The 21,626-nt window shown below is 38.9% G+C and overlaps 1 protein-coding gene across 2 annotated transcripts in view; it reads left to right on the top strand.

Annotated features, from left to right (window-relative positions):
- LOC101736444 (protein slit) overlaps positions 1-21,626 on the top strand; it is a 141,035-nt gene that overhangs the window by 77,484 nt on the left and 41,925 nt on the right. For both annotated transcript variants that reach the window (XM_038019690.2, XM_038019689.2), the window contains one exon: positions 21,438-21,581. In XM_038019690.2, the coding sequence (XP_037875618.1) occupies positions 21,438-21,581 (144 nt within the window). The remainder of the gene's footprint in view (positions 1-21,437; positions 21,582-21,626) is intronic.

Here is a 21,626-nt window from a genome sequence, read left to right as displayed (position 1 = left end):
TTGTAATTTCATCTAGGAGAACTCTTAGACACTGACTGAGCTCTCGCTATAGTGGTTTTAAGAACGCGAAAAAATGGGGGCGATATAAACGAATTTATTCTCAAAGTAGGCAGTAGACAAAATAAGTCTGGGCACCCCTGCTATATATTAATACGTGAAGCAAAAACTTTGTACCCTTTTTTACGAAAATTGCGCGGACGGAGGAGTATGAAATTTCCCACACTTATTGAGAATATAGAGAAAGACTGCAGAATGTTAATACATTTTTTAAATTGTGCATAAAAAATACACGAAATCATTAAAAAAAAAAACATTACACACACTACCGTGTGTATTTGACACATATGTACATGCAAATACCACCTGGTGTTAAGTGGTTACTGGCCCACTGGCGGAGCTCACAAGCTCGTCCACCTATTTAAGCAATAAAAAAAAAAACAATTAACAACATCGAAGTGTTGACGCTGATATCAAATAAAACGGACCTTTAATTACAAAGATAAATGTCGCTTATACAAAAATAGCTATTATAAAAATCATTATAAAAATAACAAAGTAATTCACTAACGGAATCATACGAATAACGAAATCTATATCTATACTCTATACTAATATTACAAAGAGGAAAGATTTGTTTGTTTGTTTGTTTGTTTCGAATAGGCTCCGAAACTACAGGACCGATTTGAAAAATTCTTTTTCCATTAGAAGCCGACATTGTCCCTGATGAACATAGGCTACTTTTTTATTTTTTTTTTATTTTTTTTTTTGGTTTCATGTGTGTTTTAATGTTTCCGAAGGGCGGGCGAAAGGCGAGGGCGGGTCGCTAGTTAAATATAAACTTATCTTTTTTAATTGACTGATTTTCGTGATTACCAAAATAATATTACGAACTATAATGTAATTAAAATTATTAAAGGACTTTTTTTTTATCGATATATCTACAGATATTTATCGCGTATCGCCCCTCCCTAGTGTTGTGGCCGAATCTTGTTCCTATCACTAGACATGATGTATGACCATGTGAAAGGACGATCTTCCTATTGCGCACACATCTCTAATCATTAAGGCCCTTGATTGTCGGTCAACAGAGGTGGGGCACTGTAGCTTAAATTCAAAAAATATATATATATTTTTTTTATTGCTTTCGATAGGCAGACGAGCTTACGGCTCATCTGATGGGAAATGATAACCGTCGCCCATAGACATCCAAACTACATCAGTGACTCAGATGCGCTGCCTATCCTGGCCTGGATGGGCAGCCTTATGTACGTTACACCGGCTATCCTGTCCTTCAGACCGGAACACAGTATTACTGTTTTGCGGCAGAAATAGACAGGACGGTGGTACCAACCCGGGCGGGCTTCTACACAGAACCCTACCACCAGTAAAATTATTTAAAATTATTACCAGTATTTATAATATCGAGGGTTGAATCGCTATTTAGTTCAAGCTATATTTCGTTTAATAATAAAATTATTTCTAACTAGCTGACCCGACAGACTTCGTAGTGCCTCAAACGGTAAATAAAATACTTAAACTTTTGTACAAAATAGACTTAAAACAAACAGAAGGAATCCGTCCGACGGGGGACACATTAAAGGAAAAACAAAATTGTTATTTTTATTTAATTCCGAGCATTTTCATATTTATCTACATTTTAAACCTGCTGTGGACTTCCACAAATAATTCAAGACCAAAATTAGCCAAATCGGTCCAGCCGTTCTCGAGTTTTAGCGAACAGCAATTCATTTTTATATACATTATAGATGAAATACGTACTCAACAAATGTTCACGATTGATTTCCACGGTGAAGATTTAACATCGTGTAATAAAAATGAAACCCGCAAAATTATAATTTGCATAATTACTGGTGGTAGGCCCTCTTGTGAGTCCGAGCGGGTAGCTACCACCACCCTGCCTATTTCTGCCGTGAAGCATTAATGCGTTTCGGTTTGAAGGGCGGGGCAGCCGTTGTAACTATACTGAGATCTTAGAACTTTATCTCAAGGCGGGTGGCGCATTTACGTCGTAGATGTCTATGGTATCCAGTAACCACTTAACACCAGGTGGACTGTGAGCTCATCCACCCATCTAGGAAATAAAAAAAATTACATTTAAAAAAAATATACATATACAAACGCATCATATTGTTTTGTAGGTCACGCTATTTACATACCACCGTCTATATTATGAATAAAAGCTTGTGAAACCAAGCGGAAACAATGAAAGCGTTCCTTTTGGAAGCTCTTCGGAAGCTCGCACGCTTGGCCGAGCTTCAAAGGGAGCTTTATAGCGGTACAAAAGTACTTTTGATTTAAACAATAGTATTTTTATCAGCTTACACCATGAGGCGATGTAAACGCAAGATCTTTTGAGGTCAGTGTCTCAACGAGGACCCAAAGGCCTAAATTTTATTGGGTGTAGCGCCATTCGATATAGACTTAAGTCTGAGCATAGCATACACAAAGAACGATTACCCACTAATGACGTCATGCCTTGTGATCCGTGTAAAAGTACACCATGAAAAAGTTAACAATAGGAATATTTAACAAGTATCAATATAAAGGTTTTTAACTCCAAATTCAATTTTGTAAGCATCAAATTCAATATCTGTTTTGAGGTTAGAATTTTCTTTTATTCTTTTAAAATAAAAAAAAATTAAAAGCCCAAAAAAAGAAGAAAACGCAATGAAAATATATGTCATAATTGACATAATAAGAATAATTATCTACAAGTAAACAAAATCATTCAACCATTCAACCAAAATTTAATTACATGTTTAACAAATTTAATTTGATATTTACAAAATTTAATTTGAAATTAATAAAATTGATTTTAATTTTTTATTGCTTAGGTAGGTGGATGAGCTCACAGCCCACCTGGTGTTAAGTAGTTACCGAAGCCCGTAGACATCTACAATGTATATGTTGCCACCCACCTCGAGACAAGATTTCTAAGATCTCAGTTTTACAATACAACGGCTGCCCCACCCTTCAAACCGAAACGCATTACTGCTCACGGCAGAAATAGGTAGGCGCGGACTCACAAGACGTCCTACCACCTGTAATTACGCAAATTCTAATTTTGCGGATAAGATTTTTACTACACGATGTTATTCCTTCACCCTGGCAGTCAATCGTGAACATTTATTAAGTACGTATTTCATTGGAGGAATTGGTACCCGCCTGCGGGATTCGAACACCGGTGCATCGCTACACACGAATGCACCGGACGTCTTATCCTTTAGGCCACGACGACCCGCGCCACTGCTAATCCAGCGAATCAGAAGCCTTGGAGAGAACCCCTTCCTAAACAGAACAATAGGTTCATTTTCTATACGAAAAATACGAAATGCGAATAAAATAGCATATTTAAGATGGTAAACTGAGCAAATTCTAATAAAGTTGAGCCGAAATGCCCCCCGGGAAGGCCCTTGGGACCAGAGGCATCGCACTCACAAAGGGCACTGCAATATTAAAGGGAGGGAGTGCGTTTTCTTAGATCCTAGGGCTGTCCCAACGCGATATTTTTTTTTTTTTTTTTTGCCCTTATAGGCAGACGATCATACAGCCCATCTGATGGTGAGTGGTTACCTTCGCCCATGGACGTCAGCAAATCCAAGGGCATACTACACATTTCTCGAAGAAAGGTTTCGATATTCCCGTTTTGTATTGTCGTAAATGAGCGCACAAGCTCACGGCCCGCCTAGCGTTAAGCGGTTATAAGAGCGGATAGCAGAGCGGGGCAGCCGTTGTACTGTTAAAAGTGAGACCTTAGTACTCGTATCTCAAGGTAGGTGGTGTTATTTACGTTGTAGATGTCCATAGGCTCCGGTAACCACTTAACGTCATATGGGCCGTGAGCTCGTCCAACCATCGAAGCAATAAAAAAAAAATTAATCTGATAGTGTAAATTATTTATTATGGCTATTATCTACATATTTCTAAGTCAGAAAACTAACCGTCTGGCAGCCCTACGTTATTATTTTCACAGCTACTCCCTTCAGGGTTTCGCTCGGAAAATGCCATTGTATAACGTTTCTTTCTAGTTCACTGACAAGCGGAACGATAGGATTCACTAACCGATAGGAAGCCCTACCATCGCCCGGTCATTTCTGCGGGAGAGCTCACGTGCCAAGTTCTAGAATTATTGATCCTCAACTTTTAGAGCTTTGTACGGATTGGTCTTAAATCATTTTCTATTTGAAAGTAATCATATCGGGTGACCGGTTTGGTAGTAAGGACATTGAGAAGTCTTCCACCGATCTGATTAGATTGCTCGGTGGACTCATTGGCCCATTGGCCATTTCTATACCTTTTATAATTTGCACTCGTCGTGGCCTCTTACCAATTTTTCTAATGAAATACGTACGTGTAATAAAAATCAAACATGCAAAATTATAATTTGCATAATTACTGGTAGTAGGACGTCTTGTGAGTCCGCACGGGTAGGTACCGCCACCCTGCCTATCCCTGCCGTGAAGCAGTAATGCGTTTCGGTTTGAAGGGCGGGGCAGCCGTTGTTCTACTAAAACGGAGACCTTAGAACTAATGTCCCCTGTTAGCTTCGATAACCCCTTAATAGCGGCTCGTCCTCCCAATAAAGCAATAACAAACAATAAAAATCTATTGTTACGCCGTTAAGAGTAACGCCATCTATCGCCGAATAGTCGAATCGAATATCGAAGGATCTAATAGCCTAGATCTAGTAGACCTAGAACGCTCGAGAAGTGCAACGCCATCTATGGTCAAATAGCGGAAACACAATACTCGAAATGTGTGGAATGTTCTCGACGATTCTAGGGATGTCGTCTCTACTATTTATTTATTTATCGTATGGCATTCGTTTACACAGCGTGGTTATAATTTAAATTTACAGTTTGTGAAATAATCTATAGCTGCTTCTGTTACATTTTTGAGATCTTCCACTTGGCCTGCGAATCTCGTTAGTGGGCATTCCATGACAATGTGGCGTATAGTTTGTTCTGGGCATCCGCATTCACAGCTTTCGTTTTCCGTCCAGCCCCATCTCTGCCGCAGTTAGTTACAGTGACCAACTCCCGTTCTCAGGTGGTTAAGCATGCACCAGATTGGGCGTTTTTCTTTGAAACCAGGTGGGCGGGAGGGTGGATTCAGCTCGAACAGTTCAGGTGGGATACATCTGGCTGACCATTCTTTAACCCAGGCCTCGTTTGTGTTCCAATTGGAGTGTGGTTGGTACTATAAAAGCGTCGCACAGATGGCACACAGTCAGTCAGTAATCGGAACTACTCGAAGCGAAACAGCGAACAGATCACCTCAAGCGAATTGAGAGTTTTAAAGTGTTTGTTGAGTGTTTTAATTGTTCTAAGTGTTGAATACAGTTATTAAGTTGTACTCCGGTAGAAATTTTATTTATCCCGAACCCCAGCGCGCCTGTGTCATGTTGTTGTTCGAAGTACACCTCTACACGTGCTTATGAAAGACCCTAGTGAAGAATGAAGTAGTAGCGGTAGGCAGCGGTTTAGCTCTGCTTCTGGCATTGCTGAGGTCCATGGGCGACGGCAACCACTCACAATCAGGTGGACCGTATGCTCGTCTGCTTACTAGGGCCTAAAAAAAGCCACAATTGAAGACGTTTCAGAGCCTTCGATTCGCCTCGAAGACTCCGTCGGCCGAGCGTCCTTGGGGTGAGCTGCGCTGTCTGGTTGCAGTGTTGACCGCGTTAACCCACCTATCCGGGTACTGACCTCCGAGGGGATCGGACGCTTGGGCGAAGAGTATAGGGGAGTCGTTTAGTGGGTAGTATCCTAAAATTCCTTGGCCCCGCGGTCTGCTCCCAACACCTCGCAGATCGTCAAGCCCCACATACCCCACACGCCCCCTAGGCGCGGGGACCTCGAAGGAGGTTCGGCCCCCGGCCCGAAAACAAAAAAAAAGGGCGAAGTGCCCGCACGGGAAGGCACCGCTATCCGGCGATCTCCTGCCGCCACGCTACACGTTTCAATCTAAGACGTAATATGTTCACAAACAGGAAAGCCATCAAAGCACTCCAATATTAAATTTCATTTCTCTAACAACCCGAAAGCTCCCCCTGAGCTTTATGTTTACGACTATCGCTCTACACGCGAAAGCTTTTGTTTGAATATGCGTTCTGGGAACTGATGACTTCTTGTTTGAAAGAAAGTTGGAGAAATAAGCTACGTTTTTTATTCCACGAAATTCTTTTTTTTTAATAATGTTCTCGAATTTGTTGATGCGTCTCGCGCGCCCCCTGCCTTCGTTTGATGGTATTAAGCGAAACATTTTCGTGAATAGAAGATAGCTGAAGAAGTTTTCAAAGCTTTCACAGTACCAACAAATATAGTTTTTAAATGATATTATTAGCCTGTGATATTCGTTAGGTACCGCAAGTACCAGTCACCGTTCACGTCGCAAGCGACGCGTTCGACGAAGGGTTCGACAAGCGAATTAACCCACAGACACAGCCCACTGAGTTTCTCGTCGGATCTTCTCAGTGGGTCGCGCTTCCGATCCGGTGGTAGATTCTGCGAAGCACTGCTCTTGCTAGGGCCAGTGTTAGCAATACTCCGGCTTGAGCCCCGTGAGCTCACCTATAGGTACGAAAAAAAAACGGTGAAAGTAATCGACAAAAACAAAAGATTCTCGTTTATTCTTGGTAGTGTCTTTGTAGCTGCATTAGTAAATATTTCAGGTAACCCCATCAACACGCTAACGATGGCGATTTCAAACAATAAATACTGTTACAGCTATAATAAATAAATGAAATTATAAAGAAATATGTACTCATTTTCAATAAAATCGATAATGATGCGCCCTAACTAACTAGAAAGACGTCGGCACCGGATGACGTTCAGACATCGACTGAGGAGCCTCGCCGGAAACTAAGCCGCCATCTTGCCGGAAGCGCCCGCCGCTTAATGAGATCCTTTGATGTCGAGAAACTTTGCAATTTCGAATATCGTACTTCACTGAGAATTGAAACTGAACATTCCTGGTTTAATAATTTTAAAATTTGTACCCGCAGCTGTTAACAGACAAAAGAAATCTAGAAAGAGACACACAGAGGGCGTGAGAGAGAGAGAGAGAGTATGCTCTATGGCACACTAGCACACAGTTAACACTAAGGCGGTCAACAGCCGGATATAATTGTACAATAGACGATAGTATCGCTCAAACCAATCTCTTCTAGACAACCATTTTCATCTTGAGAAATAGAGAAAAAATACAGCGGCATTTTGCGGTTTGCTAATATTAAAAAATTATCAAAATGAAATAGACCAAACCATAGAAAGAGTTCTTAATAATAATAAAAAATAGCTTAAAAAAACTAACAAAATACGTTTTTATAGAAAATCCAACTAAAAAATAGAAAATAAATTTTAATAAATTTGAATTAAAAATAGTGTAAGAAAAAATGATTTTAATGTAAAAAAGCGTGGGGTGCTTTTCAGGATATTATCAAAATAACCCTTCTACTCATATCTGTTCATAAAATATTTATAACTACTGATACCATGCATCCCACGCCAAAGATTCAGCTACATACATACGTCTCAAGCTTAGAAAAGCGTATTAAAAACATGTATAGCCTGTATCATTATCACCAGTGTCTGTCCATTGGTGGATGTTGGCCTCGCCTATGGTCCGCCACAATAAACGGTCCACCAGCCAGGGGGACACTCAACACTGCGCTTATCTCTCCATGGTCTCCAATCCAGAACGCGTCTACTCCATCAGCCATGTGTCTACGACACGTATGTCCGGCTCATTACCACTTAGGCTTGCTAACCTTTAGGACTATGTCAGTTACTTTGGTTCTTCGGCGGATTTCCTCATTACTGATTCGATCCATCAAAAATACTGACGTTGAGCAGATTTGGGCTAAAGAACCAGTGTGCTCAGTGCGATTTTTTAACTTCTCAATCACGTAAAAGTTAACTCAAATTTGTATGGAGTTGGAGCAGCGCCCCTAGCGGCAAACTAAGGGAAGCTGTTCCTACAATACAAATTAGAGTTAACTTTTACGCTATCGAGAACGTTAAAAAACTCGCACTAAGCACACTGACCTACATGCCAAGTTCACGTTTCAGCTATCGTTAAACTATGTAAATTACTGTGCAATTTTCGGACGCCATTTCGTGGCGCCCTACAAGATGGCGTCGTCTCAGGTTGCGCCATTACCGGCGTCACTCCGCTCTCATTAGTCTAAGTAATTGTCGTTTTAGAGGCGAGTCGCGACCTCCATAGTGAATATTCAGAATTAATGTAATAATATCTCGTAATACCCGAGCTTAAGTGTCTTTGGTTAGAGCTTAATATCTTATTGCAAAAGAGGTTCGTTCTGATTAGAGCTTCGGTGTGAACGTGTGTGACGAAGATTCCGGTATAGATTACCAATTAAAAGCTCATAAAGTAAAACAGCCGTCTGTATGGCGGCAGAGATAGGTTGGACGGTAGTCCTACCTGTGCGAACTGTGAATAATGAAATACCAGAATGAATTCCACAGAAAAATTAGGGGGAAAAGTTTGTTGTAATAGTCAGCTACTCTGGATCAACCACTGCTCACTGTATGAGAACTTAAAGACCTGTGGCGGTAACTGTCATAGAACAGAAGATATTTTCCTGAATCGCACTTGCGACATTTTCATGATAAGTTCACATATATTCAACTTCCGAACATTCGGACGGTCGGTCTTCCGAGCCATTTAGCTCGTTCAGTGAAAGATATTCTCAATGTCGTATACCTCTAAAGACCCATAACTTTTATACAGTGGAGAGGCAAAAGTCCTATTTTGCTCGGTGGTTTTTATCGGTAGACTGGTGGACCAGCTCACGGCGCATTTGGTTTTAGTTAGTTACCGGAGTTCATAGGCATCAACAACGTTAATGCTGTCACCCACGTCGAGACATGAGTTCTAAGTGTCAGTTTTATAGCAAAACGCCAGCCGCGCCCTTACCTGCAAAATTACCTAACATTACCCTCCAGTGCGAGATCCACAAGACCTTCTACCACCAGTAAATGGTTTTTTCATTATCCCTTCCAACTAAACATTACTCTAATCTAATTACCTACCTGGCTTGCAGCCAAAGGGTGGTTATCGTTTTAAACACTTCTGAATAATGTGATCTCAAAGTGAGCGATTGAAGCACTGTGATTAGGGAACCATTAACGAGTGTCAGCCGGTCTACTCATACCCTGATGAAGAGAGAGACCATTCTCGGCTTGAGACCTTATAACATTCTCGTTCTGGGATCCTGGTATCTTATAATGTAGCTTCATGCGTGGAGTTCCATTGATCCCAGATCAATGGAACTCCTCTGCCTCTGGCATTCCACTGTGTGTTCCAGTGCATGAATGGCTGAAGTTGCGGTTATTTAGCATGGTTGTGGTCTTAAACCCGATGAAACGATAAAGCGATATTAGAAAGAGACAAACGTATACACGTATAGCAGTTCGCCTGCCAAAGAATGCGATAGAATACTTCTGAAGCTTTTGCTCCAACTATCCGAAGTTCACACACGGCTTATAGTTTCACTGCCCTTTTGGTGATAAGTGATTGTCAAAACCTAGTCCGATGTGAATGTTGAGGTTTCCCATCTTAAAGTTTTGAGGTCAAAGTCTTAATTATATTGGGTAAAGATGTAGCAAACTTTATACCTTGCGCTCCGCGGTAAAAATAGGCAGAACAGTGGTACCTACCTGACCTACCCATATTACGTCCTGCCACTATAAAAAAAAAACGTACTTATCGGAAACTGGGATCCCGAATGCTAGCAATCATTTTTTTATTCCGTGGACGAATTGGCCAAATCGCCTTCTCGCTCGTAATTTTATGTCAAGTGACGAAAAAACCCGCCATTTGCATTTTGACGCGAATTTTACGACAAGATGGCGTCGAATGCCGAAACCCGGTTTGACTGGCGAAAGCGTTTTAGGAAACAATAGTACCTATGTGAAGAGTGCTGAGGGACTTAAAGAGCTTTCGGGGAACGAACTTTTAGAGTGAGACTTTCAAAGCTAATTTCATGTTTTGTGCAACCGTCCATTAGTATTCTGTGTTTAATATTTTTACTTGGTGGTAGGACCTCTTGTGAATCCGCGCGGGTAGGCTACCACCACCTTGCCTATTTCTGCCGTGAAGCAGTAATGCGTTTCGGTTTGAAGGCTGGGGCAGCCGTTCTAACTATACTGAGACCTTAGAACTTATATCTCAATGTGAGTGGCGCATTTACGTTGTACATGTCTATGGGCTCACGTAACCACTTAACACCACGTCCACCTAAGCTAATCTAAGCAATAAAAAAAATAAAAAAGTTAATCGAAGGTCTAACATATTTTAAGATACCCAAAGGTCCACTTACCTAATACTCCGAAATCGGAAACAGGTATTTCCATCGCAGAATTCAACAATCGGGCCATTCACCAGATCCTTTCAAAGGCACGCAACTATGCCGAGAAGTATGCCGAAATAGGGCGAGATCTATTACGGCTGAATAATTGATAGGAACTTCGAATTGAGGGCCGTCTGGGACTTACAAACATGGACGTGCAAAATAACACAAACGCTTCGAATGTGGCAATTTTATTTTAGAACAACACATCAGTATTTGGCTGATATTTAGCCAATAAATCTGTGTGCTTAGTGCGAGTTTTTTAACGTTCTCGATAGCGTAAAAGTTGACTCAATTTTGTATGGAGTTGGAATAGTGCTGCCCTAGTGGAAAACAAAGGGAAGCTCTTAGTTAATGTAGAAATTGTAACGAAGGGGACTACTAGGACCACTTTTTTCTATAAAAGAAAATTAAATCAGATCAATAATAAATTACAAATCCCGAAGCGAAGCGAGAGCGCGTGGCTAGTCTCTTTATAACTCCTTAATGATACCGCAATGAAGAAACTATGGAATAACAAGATCTAATAAAATTAAGCTGCCAAAATCTATTTATTGTCGCATTTATTGGTGTCAACGTTAATGATGAGCCTTGATAAACCGCAAGATAGTGGAACATAAGCTTCTGAACAATACAATTAACATTTCAACCGTATGACTGGGTTTTGGCATTTTAATATATACAAGAGGTCCCGCAGTAGTCGAAATTCGACTATAATTAATTGGAATTGTCAGTTTGTACACTATTATGATTGTATTTTATACTTATATACTTCTATAATCACAAATTTCGCCAAGACTACACTATAAAAAATATTAACAAAGACAAACAATATTTAATCTATTCTCAATTTGACAACATACGCCAAGAACCAAAATTGACAATAAATAGTATGCATGCGTGTGTGCGTCAAATACATGGTATGTAGTGTGTGTAATGTTTTCTTTATTGAAGTGAAACTTCCTTATCGGCGTTGAAAAAAAATTTACCGTCACATTTTTCGGTTACGCGTCACATTTTTCCGTTACGCGCCATCTTTTTGAAGTGAAACTTCCTTATCGGCGTTGGAAAAAAATTTACCGTCACATTTTTCGGTTACGCGTCACATTTTTCCGTTACGCGCCATCTTTTTTGTATTCATGTCTATGATAATAAAATCCTTTTGTTTAAACTTTATCTAATTTAACTTTATTTAACCAATTTCTAGAAAGTTGCATGTAGATCATTTTTCGAAAAATAAGTTTCACTTCTTACGTGTGTACACTAGTACACGCACACATTTTTTTTTTGTATTCATGTCTATGATAATAAAATCCTTTTGTTTAAACTTTATCTAATTTAACTTTTTGAAGTGAAACTTCCTTATCGGCGTTGGAAAAAAATTTACCGTCACATTTTTCGGTTACGCGTCACATTTTTCCGTTACGCGCCATCTTTTTGAAGTGAAACTTCCTTATCGGCGTTGGAAAAAAATTTACCGTCACATTTTTCGGTTACGCGTCACATTTTTCCGTTACGCGCCATCTTTTTTGTATTCATGTCTATGATAATAAAATCCTTTTGTTTAAACTTTATCTAATTTAACTTTATTTAACCAATTTCTAGAAAGTTGCATGTAGATCATTTTTCGAAAAATAAGTTTCACTTCTTACGTGTGTACACTAGTACACGCACACATTTTTTTGTATTCATGTCTATGATAATAAAATCCTTTTGTTTAAACTTTATCTAATTTAACTTTATTTAACCAATTTCTAGAAAGTTGCATGTAGATCATTTTTCGAAAAATAAGGCCATAAACAAGTTTCACTTCTTACGTGTGTACACTAGTACACGCACACATTTTTTTGATTTAATGTATCTTTTATGCATTATTTAAAAAAAATATTAGCATTGTGCACTTCTTCTCTATATTCTCTATAAGTGTGCAGTGTTTCATACTCCTCCGTCCGCGCAATTTTCGTAAAAAGGGATACCTACAAAGTTTTTGCTTCACGTATTAATATATACATGTGGTTTGTTATTTGTCCCTCGCATTCGCGGGATATTTTACTCTGATCATATAAAAGTCAAACACACCAATTCAACAACAGTTATAACATTGTACACATTATATATATTATATACTAAAAAGAGTAAACAACGCTAAGCACTACAGGATATGAATTGAAACTAAAATTACGTTTTTAAATTCAACTTAAATCGACGCGCGCGAATCTCGTTGCATGACGTCACGGGACACCTGCGCGTTCGGGAACTCCGATCGCATCCGATGACGCCCGAGTGAGACTGAGTGTTGCACGCTACATAGTAATATACTGGTGCTCCCCCGTAGTCGAAGTTTGACCAAAATTCGGTTATAATTAATTGAAACTATAGGCTTGTACACTATTATGATTCTATTGTCAAAGACTATTCATTTATTGTATAATACTTCTATTATCACAGATTTCGCCAAGTCTTCACTTTAGACAAATATTAATAAAGACAAACAATATTTAATCTATTCTCAATTTGATCACAGACTTTAAGAAAAGTTTGACAATAAACAAATAGTATGCATGCGAGTGTGTGTCAAATACATGGTAGTGTGTGTAATGTTTTTGACGTGACAACTTCTTATTTATAATTCGATAGAGCCGGCTGCACGCACGAAAAAACATGACTCATATGGCGTTACCTCGCTCTGAGGCGTTCCATTTAAGGCTTGAAGTGCAAGCGAGAGCGCGCAACGAGCGACAAAGAGGCACAATCGGCCTCCGCGTTCGGCAGCATTCGACATCTGTCTCTCTCCTACTTAAGTGAGCGATGCATCCACGTGGACAGCTGCTATACAATAATACAATTCAAAGCACATTCATACTTGTAAAAAAACTATGTAATAGTGATTTCCATTTACCTCTTTCTCTATATCGATACAAAATATCTATCAAACAAATAGAATTAAAATTTTCTTTTGAAAAATGAAACCATTCTATCAGTATTTTCTTAAGACGTTGTCGCGTTCAACTATCGTCAGTAAACTGACTTTACAGACAACGGATTTTTTTTTATTGATTTAATGTATTTTTTACGCATAATTTAAAAGTAATATTAACATTCTGCACTCTTTCTCTTTATTCTCTATAAGTGTGGGAAATTTCATACTCCTCCGTCCGCGCAATTTTCGTTAAAAGGGGGTACAAAGTTTTTGCTTCACTTATTCATATATTGATTTCACTGCATATTCGCTGGTAGTCTAAGGAGACATTACAGTTCACGGACTGGCAGATGAGCTCACGTGCTCAACCTGAGAGCATTAGCTAACACTAGCCCTAGCAAGAGCAATCCTTCGCAGATTCTACCACCGGATCGCGACCCACTGAGAGAATCCAGTGAGAAACTCAGTGGATTTTTCCATCACGGAACACGTATCTAACTCTTTTTTTTATTGCTTAGGCTGGTGGCTGAGCTCACATCCCACCTGGTGTTAAGTGGTTACTGGAGCCCATAGACATCTACAACGTAAATGCGCCACCCACCTTGAGATATAAGTTCTAAGGTATCAGTATAGTTACAACGGCTGCCCCGCCCTTCAAACCGAAACGTATTACTGCTTCACGGCAGAAATAGGCAGAGTGGTGGTACCTACCAGAGTGGACTCACAAGAGGTCCTAAAACCAGTAATTACGCAAATTATAATTTTGCGGGTTTGATTTTTATTACACGATGTTATTCCTTCACCGTAGAAGTCAATCGTGAACATTTGTTGAGTACGTATTTCATTAGAAAAATTTGGTACCCGCCTGAGATTCGAACACCGGTGCATCGCTCAACACGAGTGCACCGGACGTCTTATCCGTTAGGCCACGACGACTTCAAAATAATAATAATAAATAAGTAAATAACAAGCAACGTTTATACCGCATCCAAAGTTTCGTGGCTCGATGAAGCTAGGTGATTTGAATACGAAACGCTCTGTAAATATTTGATCCACTGAATTTAATATCAAAAGCGCTCAAGTTATTGCCGTAACCATCTTCAGTAATACCTGATTTATCAACAGCCAACTTATATTTCTGAAATTAAGATTAACGTTAAGAAATTATTGCATCATAACTTTAAAGTCGGTTTTTTTTTACGATTTGATGTCCTTATAACGAGACCTTTAAGTCAAGTTTTATATTTTCTTCTTGCATTCTGGTATAATATGGAAAATTATATGAATTATATGAAACGAAATGTGATGACGTTGATTAATTTGAAATTGAGAAAAAAAGTCCGAGTAAAATTGTGGTTTTATATTCCCGGATCTGTGCAACTTTTTTTCCTACCTATTTGCTTGTAGCCTGCGGGACTATTTAAGCTACGCGTGGATGGGTAGGTAAGCTGACGAGATCAACCTTAAAGGAATTCTGCCATGAAGTAGTCATGCGTTTCGGTTTGAAGGGCGGGACAGCCGTTGTAACTATTTTATTTTATTTTTTATTTTATTTTATTTTATTAGGAAGACAAACAGTGAACTTAAACTATATAAACTCTAAACTTACAACTAAACACCATTTAAATGTCTCCGCATTTAAATAACTATAAACGATTGTGGCGTCGCATCGCCTAGAATTAAATAATTAACGTAAAACGTAAAACAAAAACAAAAATAAAACAGTTTGAGAAAAGAAAAAAAAAAACAGAAAAACGTAGTAAATAGAAAATAATTAATTAAATATTTGCATTCAACCATCGACTGACTAATGTTCTCCTAATACTCTTAGTAGAAGTGTTGAAAATGTCCAGTTCAGGGAAGTCAGCTAGAGCATTGAAACTGCTAGCAGCTCTTATAAAGAATGCATTACGTCTGTAATTTGTACCACCACGAGGTACTCCGAGACGAGATGATTGACGGCTCTCGCGCATTATGGGTCTCGGGGGCACCCTTAAACATAACAACGATAGAAGATAAGACGAGTCCACCTCAGACTGAGCTATTTTGCTATAAAGAACAATATCAGCTATCCTACGTCTTTCCTCCAGTGGAAGTATGTGATGCCTTCTACATCTCGTCTCGTAGTCGGGATCATACACTTTAGTTTTAAATTGAAGAAACCTCATGAATTTGGTCTGTATGGTCTCCAATCTATTTATATAAATTTTATATCGCGGATTCCACACCTGCGAACAATACTCTAGGATACTGCGCACATATGCACAGTACAGCACCTTAAAAATTTTAGCACTAGTAAATTGCGCACCAAGCCGCTTGATAAAACCTAATGATATATAGGCTCTTTTCACTATATTGTCTATATGCTTCTCATAAGACAGTTTCCTATCATGTGTTACCCCCAAATCGCAAAATTCATCTACATTTGCCAGATTGGTTCCTATAAGCTGATATGTGAACTTAACAGGTGTAGTCTTATGTGTGAAGGTCATGGCAAAACACTTCGAAACGTTGAGGTCTAATTTATTAAGATGACAATATTCCTCGAGCCTTAAAAGATCCTCCTGTATCATCTGACAATCATTGGAAGAGTTAACTTTTCTATAAACTTTCATGTCATCCGCATACAAGAGGAAGTCCGAAGACCGAAAACATGTACCTATATCATTTATAAAAATATTAAACATCAACGGGCCGAGCAGAGACCCTTGAGGAACACCAGAAGGGATCCCTCCCCAGGAAGAAGCATGTCCGTTGACCACAACCTTTTGTGATCTATTTTCAACATAAGAAGAAAACCACCTGAAGAGACTACCATGAATTCCAGCATTAAAGAGCTTTTGTAGCAGAATCGTGTGATCGATGCGGTCGAATGCCTTACTAAAATCAGTAAAGACAGCATCAACTTGACCACCAGAATCCATATTACGTGTGAGATATTCCGTGAAGGTAACTAAGTTAGTGGTAGTCGATCTATTCTTCAAGAAACCATGTTGTTGCGCTATGAAGGTAGGTTTTAAAAAAGCGTACAACTGTGAATACACAACTCGTTCAAACAGTTTAGCAAATAAGCACAATTTGGATATAGGCCTATAATTTTTTATATTTTCTTTATTGCCTTTTTTGTGAACAGGTGTTATGAACGCAGATTTCCAGATCACAGGTACGATTCCTTCATGAATTGACCTACGGTAAAGTATGACCAATGGTGCAACCAAGTTCTCAGAACACCTAACTATGAATAGGGGTGGAATCCTATCAGGACCTGCTGCTTTTGACAGATCTAAAGCCTTTAGCAGTTTCAAAATCTCAGCCGGACAAATTTCAATACTGGATATGCAGTCAGAGTGTGCAATGTCTGTATTAACACCCAGAAGCTGGTCAGCAGTACTGTGATCAGCCGTAGCAGTATTAAGGAAATTTGATTGGAAGTATTCACAAAAAAGATTACAGATAACGTCCCCAGAGTCAGTTGTTTGTCCTTCGTATGTGAGAGTAGAAGGAAGGTTATTTGCGCTACCTTTGTTAGTTTTAACAAATCTCCAGAAGAACTTAGGATCCTTTAAGATAGAACTTTCGACCGACGCGATATAAGCTCTATAACAATCATCTTCCAATATTTTAGCTCTCTTACGGAGGAGAGAAAAGGTTTCATAATCGTCAGTATTGCTGTATTTCTGGTATTTTTTCAAAAACTTGTATTTTTCCTTCAAAACTTTTTTTAACGGGGATGTGTACCAGGGTGGGAACAAACTAGGAACATAATACTTTCGAGGAACGTGCTTATCGATTACCTCATATAAGATCTTATAAAAATTATCGAGGGCCTCGTCAATGGAAAAATTTAGTAAAAAGCTGTCCCAGTCTATATCCGCTAGTGACGAGTTAATAGACTCAAAATTTCCAGAGTGGAAGCAATACTTTGACCTAGGTTGAACTATTAACTGTTTTATATCAGTTAAAGACAGAAATATATTCAACGATTTATGATGAACATCCTCCTTCACTAAAGGGTCGTCACAAGCACTGATTTCAAGCTTTGAGTTCGATAAAACCCAATCAAGTACCCTATTATTAGTATTATAAAAGTAATTAAATTGATAGAAATTACATTCTGCCAATACATCAAAAAAGTAGATTTGCGCATTCCCACTAATGCCCTGTGGCTGTGTAAAATCTTCGTCAGTGTCAAAAGACCATTTGATATCTCTCATATTAAAATCACCGGTAACTATAAATGTATCATTAGGGCATGAGTCCATTGCTAGAGAGAGTTTGTCTGTAAAGTTGGTTAGCTGAGAATTGAAGTTGTAGCCAAGTTTTTCATCACATAAATAGAGGGAACAAAAATGTATATTTACAACACCACGACTTTTAGTATTGAATGTCACCGTAACCCATATATCCTCGGCAGAAGACGACCATTCCGGGCGGCGCGACGCCGTAAGATCGCGTCGTATCGCTATCAGTACGCCTCCACCATACAATTCATTTGTAGCTATATAATTTCTATCCCGTCTAAACACAATGTACCTATCATCGAACAGCTCACAGTCACCAATACTATCCATTAACCAAGTTTCCGTGATTAAGATAACATCATAGTTATTAAGTAGGACATTTCTTTTAAAATCAATTGTTTTGGTACGTAACCCTCTAGTGTTTTGATAATAAATACTAAGCTTTACATTAGCCATTTGATAAGAATTTTGATACAATAGCTGAAATAAATCGAAATAAGCAATTTTAAATGTAATATTATAAACAATAATAAAGAATAATATAAATTGATTTTAATAAACGTACCAAGACAATCATTTTCACGAACAAAGTAATTCAGCAACACAAAACGATATTGTAGAAATAGTAAATACTCAAATCCTAAAAGTAATACATTTAACAAATAAAATTTAATTTTAATATTGTAAGAATAGGGTAGTAAAAAAAACTTACATGGCATCGCACACGATCGCTCGAGCACGATCGGTTCACACTTATCAAGCGATAATCGGCGGAACCGAAGTAGCAAAACGCAAGCGATAATGTGCACTATGACATGGCTAAGCGACGTAATGCATAACGATAAACGTATGAATATAGCTGAACTTACGTACCTGAACTGGATGCACACTTCGTAGTAATAAAAATATAGGTAATAATAATGCGCGAGGTTGCATGCGGCTCTCAAACTTTTAACAGTTGACTTCTTATTAGAGCAAACTTTAAAGAATAATGAAAAGAAAATAAATTTTGTGTGATAAAAAATACTTAATAAAAAGAAATATTGATTATTATTCAGGTTATCTTATTCAAATCCCTTTCCTCTTTTATAAAAAATATCGGGGATGTATCTGATTTGCGGGCCATTATTTTACAATGTTTTACCCAAATATATTGGAAATTATTATCCTTCGCGAGCGACTTTGCTTTGTTTAATAATGTTTTATTACGCTGCGTCAAATGGTCGTTCAGATAAAATTTTCCCTCTCCTCGTATACCCAAGTCCGAGAGACTGTTCTTCTTAATTTTACGAGCTAAAGCGATAAGTTCCTCCTTACGATACCTATTGTTGAACGCAACAATAATAGATTTTTCAGCCTTCAGCACACGAGTTGGGATACGTGCAATGTAATTAATTTCCTCTTTCTTAATGGAAGTATTATAAAGTTGGCCGATACAGCTGACGACATCATATAGATTTTCACCCTTCTTTTCCGGTATACCACGGATCTCCACGTTATTCGCACGGGCCCACTGGTCCCGGTCCTGTAGCTCATTGTTCAACCTGGTAATTTCGTCACGAAGAGCAGGAACCTCACTGCCGATCTTTTCAACTGTACATATCCTAGAGCCCAAGTCCTGCACCGTGTTCGAGAGATCACCAGTGAGTTGATATGCCAGCTCGAGGGAATTCTTGAGATCGCCTATTTCAGCCTTGATGCTCCTGATGTCTTCCACCACCGTTGCTAACGGAGCCAGTCGAGATAGGATTTGACTAAGTTGTTCCTGTATTGAGTCCTGGGGCCCTTTACACTTCAGGCACCGCCAGGTATTTTTCCGTTCACCTAATCTGCGATAGCCGGATTATACTGATACCTTAGAACTTATATCTCGAGGTGGGTGGCGCATTTACATTGTAGATGTCTATGGGCTCCAGTAACCACTTAACACCAGGTTGGCTGTGAGCTTGTCCACCCATCTAAGCAATAAAAAATAAATAAAAATTGGCAAAGCGTCGTATGATCCTGCACGGATAGCCACTACCACTCTGCCGATTTTGGCTGTGACGGGTCGCAGTATTTAAGAACTGGGACTTAGGACACTCGTCTCAATGTGGGTGGCGGCATTCACGTTTTTGATGTCTATGGACTACAATAACCACTTAATACGTGAGCTAAGACACACGTCTAAGAATAAAGAAAAAAACCAATACGGGCGTACCACGAAAATCTTTGCTGTACTTAATTTTAGTACATTTTTCTATATCGCGCTTATTAGGTACGATGTATTTCCTTGAATAAATTGATACCCACCTACTGGATCTGGACTGTCGCATCGTTACGAATGCACCGGACGTCTTATCAGTCAGGCCACTGCAGCTTAATGTTATGTCACTAACCAATTCCATTCGAGGGGTTTCTAATCACGCAATTTTGTAAATAAACCAAGCTAGTAAAGCCTGCTGTAATTAGCTAACCTACATTTAGAAAGAACGCTGGGTCCTTGTAGAACGCGTGCTAAACAGAACATCGAAGCGTCGGCTATAAGAAACAACCCTTAACTTTCCACTTCATCAGTTAACCCCCACGTCCGAATATGTAAACGAACATTTTAGTGCTTATAAAACTTAATTAATACGTGTGTACCGTAATTTCTGCAAGCCAATTGCTCGTAAATTGGACAGAGGTGTTTAATGAAAAGTACTTTTACCGAGTCTAATTTAATTCACTATATCATTTCAGATGCTTAGAATAAAGGACGAACGTGATCAGAGATTGAAAAGAATGAACTGTAAAAATATCTTAAATCGTATCTACGACTCACGATAATCAAAGAAGATACAAATACCTTAGTACTTTTCGCTAATTTCTCCACAAAGTTTAATCGTTTTTCGAAAGCCCCACATTTATACTCTGGAACTTCTCAAAGTAATTCGAAGCGTAGTTCTTGATAACCAACCCTTGCTAAATTTCAACTTCACCCCAATTCATCCAGCCCTTCTGTAGTACAGCGTAAATGTTTTGTAACGGCATCACGTTGTCGCAAAAGACCTCCACTGCTGGCCATCTCCCAAGGCTTAACACAAAGTCCAGTCCTGCGCTACTGACCTCCATTTTAACCATAGCTTTTCGGAGCTCTATCTATTTCTATTCGACGCCCACATACCATGATCTGGCAACTAAAATATCGGACCATAAAAGGCCTAATCGGCTCCAAATCGATACCAATCCGTTTTATGTCACTTTAGTTTGGTAATTCTTCTTATAACGCTTGGGTGTTCCAATGTCCTTTTCCATCTCCCGTTAAGGCAAATTGTGAGCGAACACATCTTTCAACGGTACATTGTTTCTTTCCAAATTAATTTTCCCTTCTATTCTTAGAACTGTTTAGTTATTAACCCCTCGCATTTCGTTATTAAATGTTTACACTGTTGAACCGCCCCTGTGCTCAGAGATATTTAATCCAACTAATTTTCGTTGTAAATCTTCATGTATAACTTCATCAATAAAATTTTATTGAGGCGTGTATCCTGTTAAATAAGTTATGTCATCTTTTCGCTTTAAAAGTGTATGTACAATTTCCAAAAATATTCGAAATTATAAATTTTAAAGGTTTAACATGCGATATTAAAAAATATCGCATGTTAAACCTTTAAAACACTCTCCTGTAAAATTAGTAAGTTTTGGGATTATATAGCAGCAGCGCATACACAGTTTTAATGCGAGAAGACGATTATAAGAGAATTTGAAATCATTGTTCGTATAGCGTTGATTCCTTGCGACTGCGCGATTTTAGCAGAATAACACGCCAAATCGCTTTTAACTTGGAACCGTTATTGGAGTGGGTAGTTTATTTTTATTTTTTATGCCAAAATTAACAAGAACCGATGCTATCTATCAGAGATCTGAGCCGAAACGAGTTGACAGCGATCAGTCGCCGCACGTTCCGAGGATTGACCGCTCTGAAGAGTCTACACCTCGACGGGAACCAGCTGAAATGCATCGACGAGAAAGCTCTGGAGAACTTGAAAAGCCTGGAAGTTCTGTGAGTGAGCTTCTTCATATTTCACAGGTTATAAGATTAGGAAAT

This window comes from Bombyx mori, chromosome 24, assembly GCF_030269925.1.
Source record: "Bombyx mori chromosome 24, ASM3026992v2".
NCBI classification, from domain to species: Eukaryota; Metazoa; Arthropoda; class Insecta; order Lepidoptera; family Bombycidae; genus Bombyx; species Bombyx mori.
This window is presented reverse-complemented; position numbering and strand designations above follow the sequence as displayed.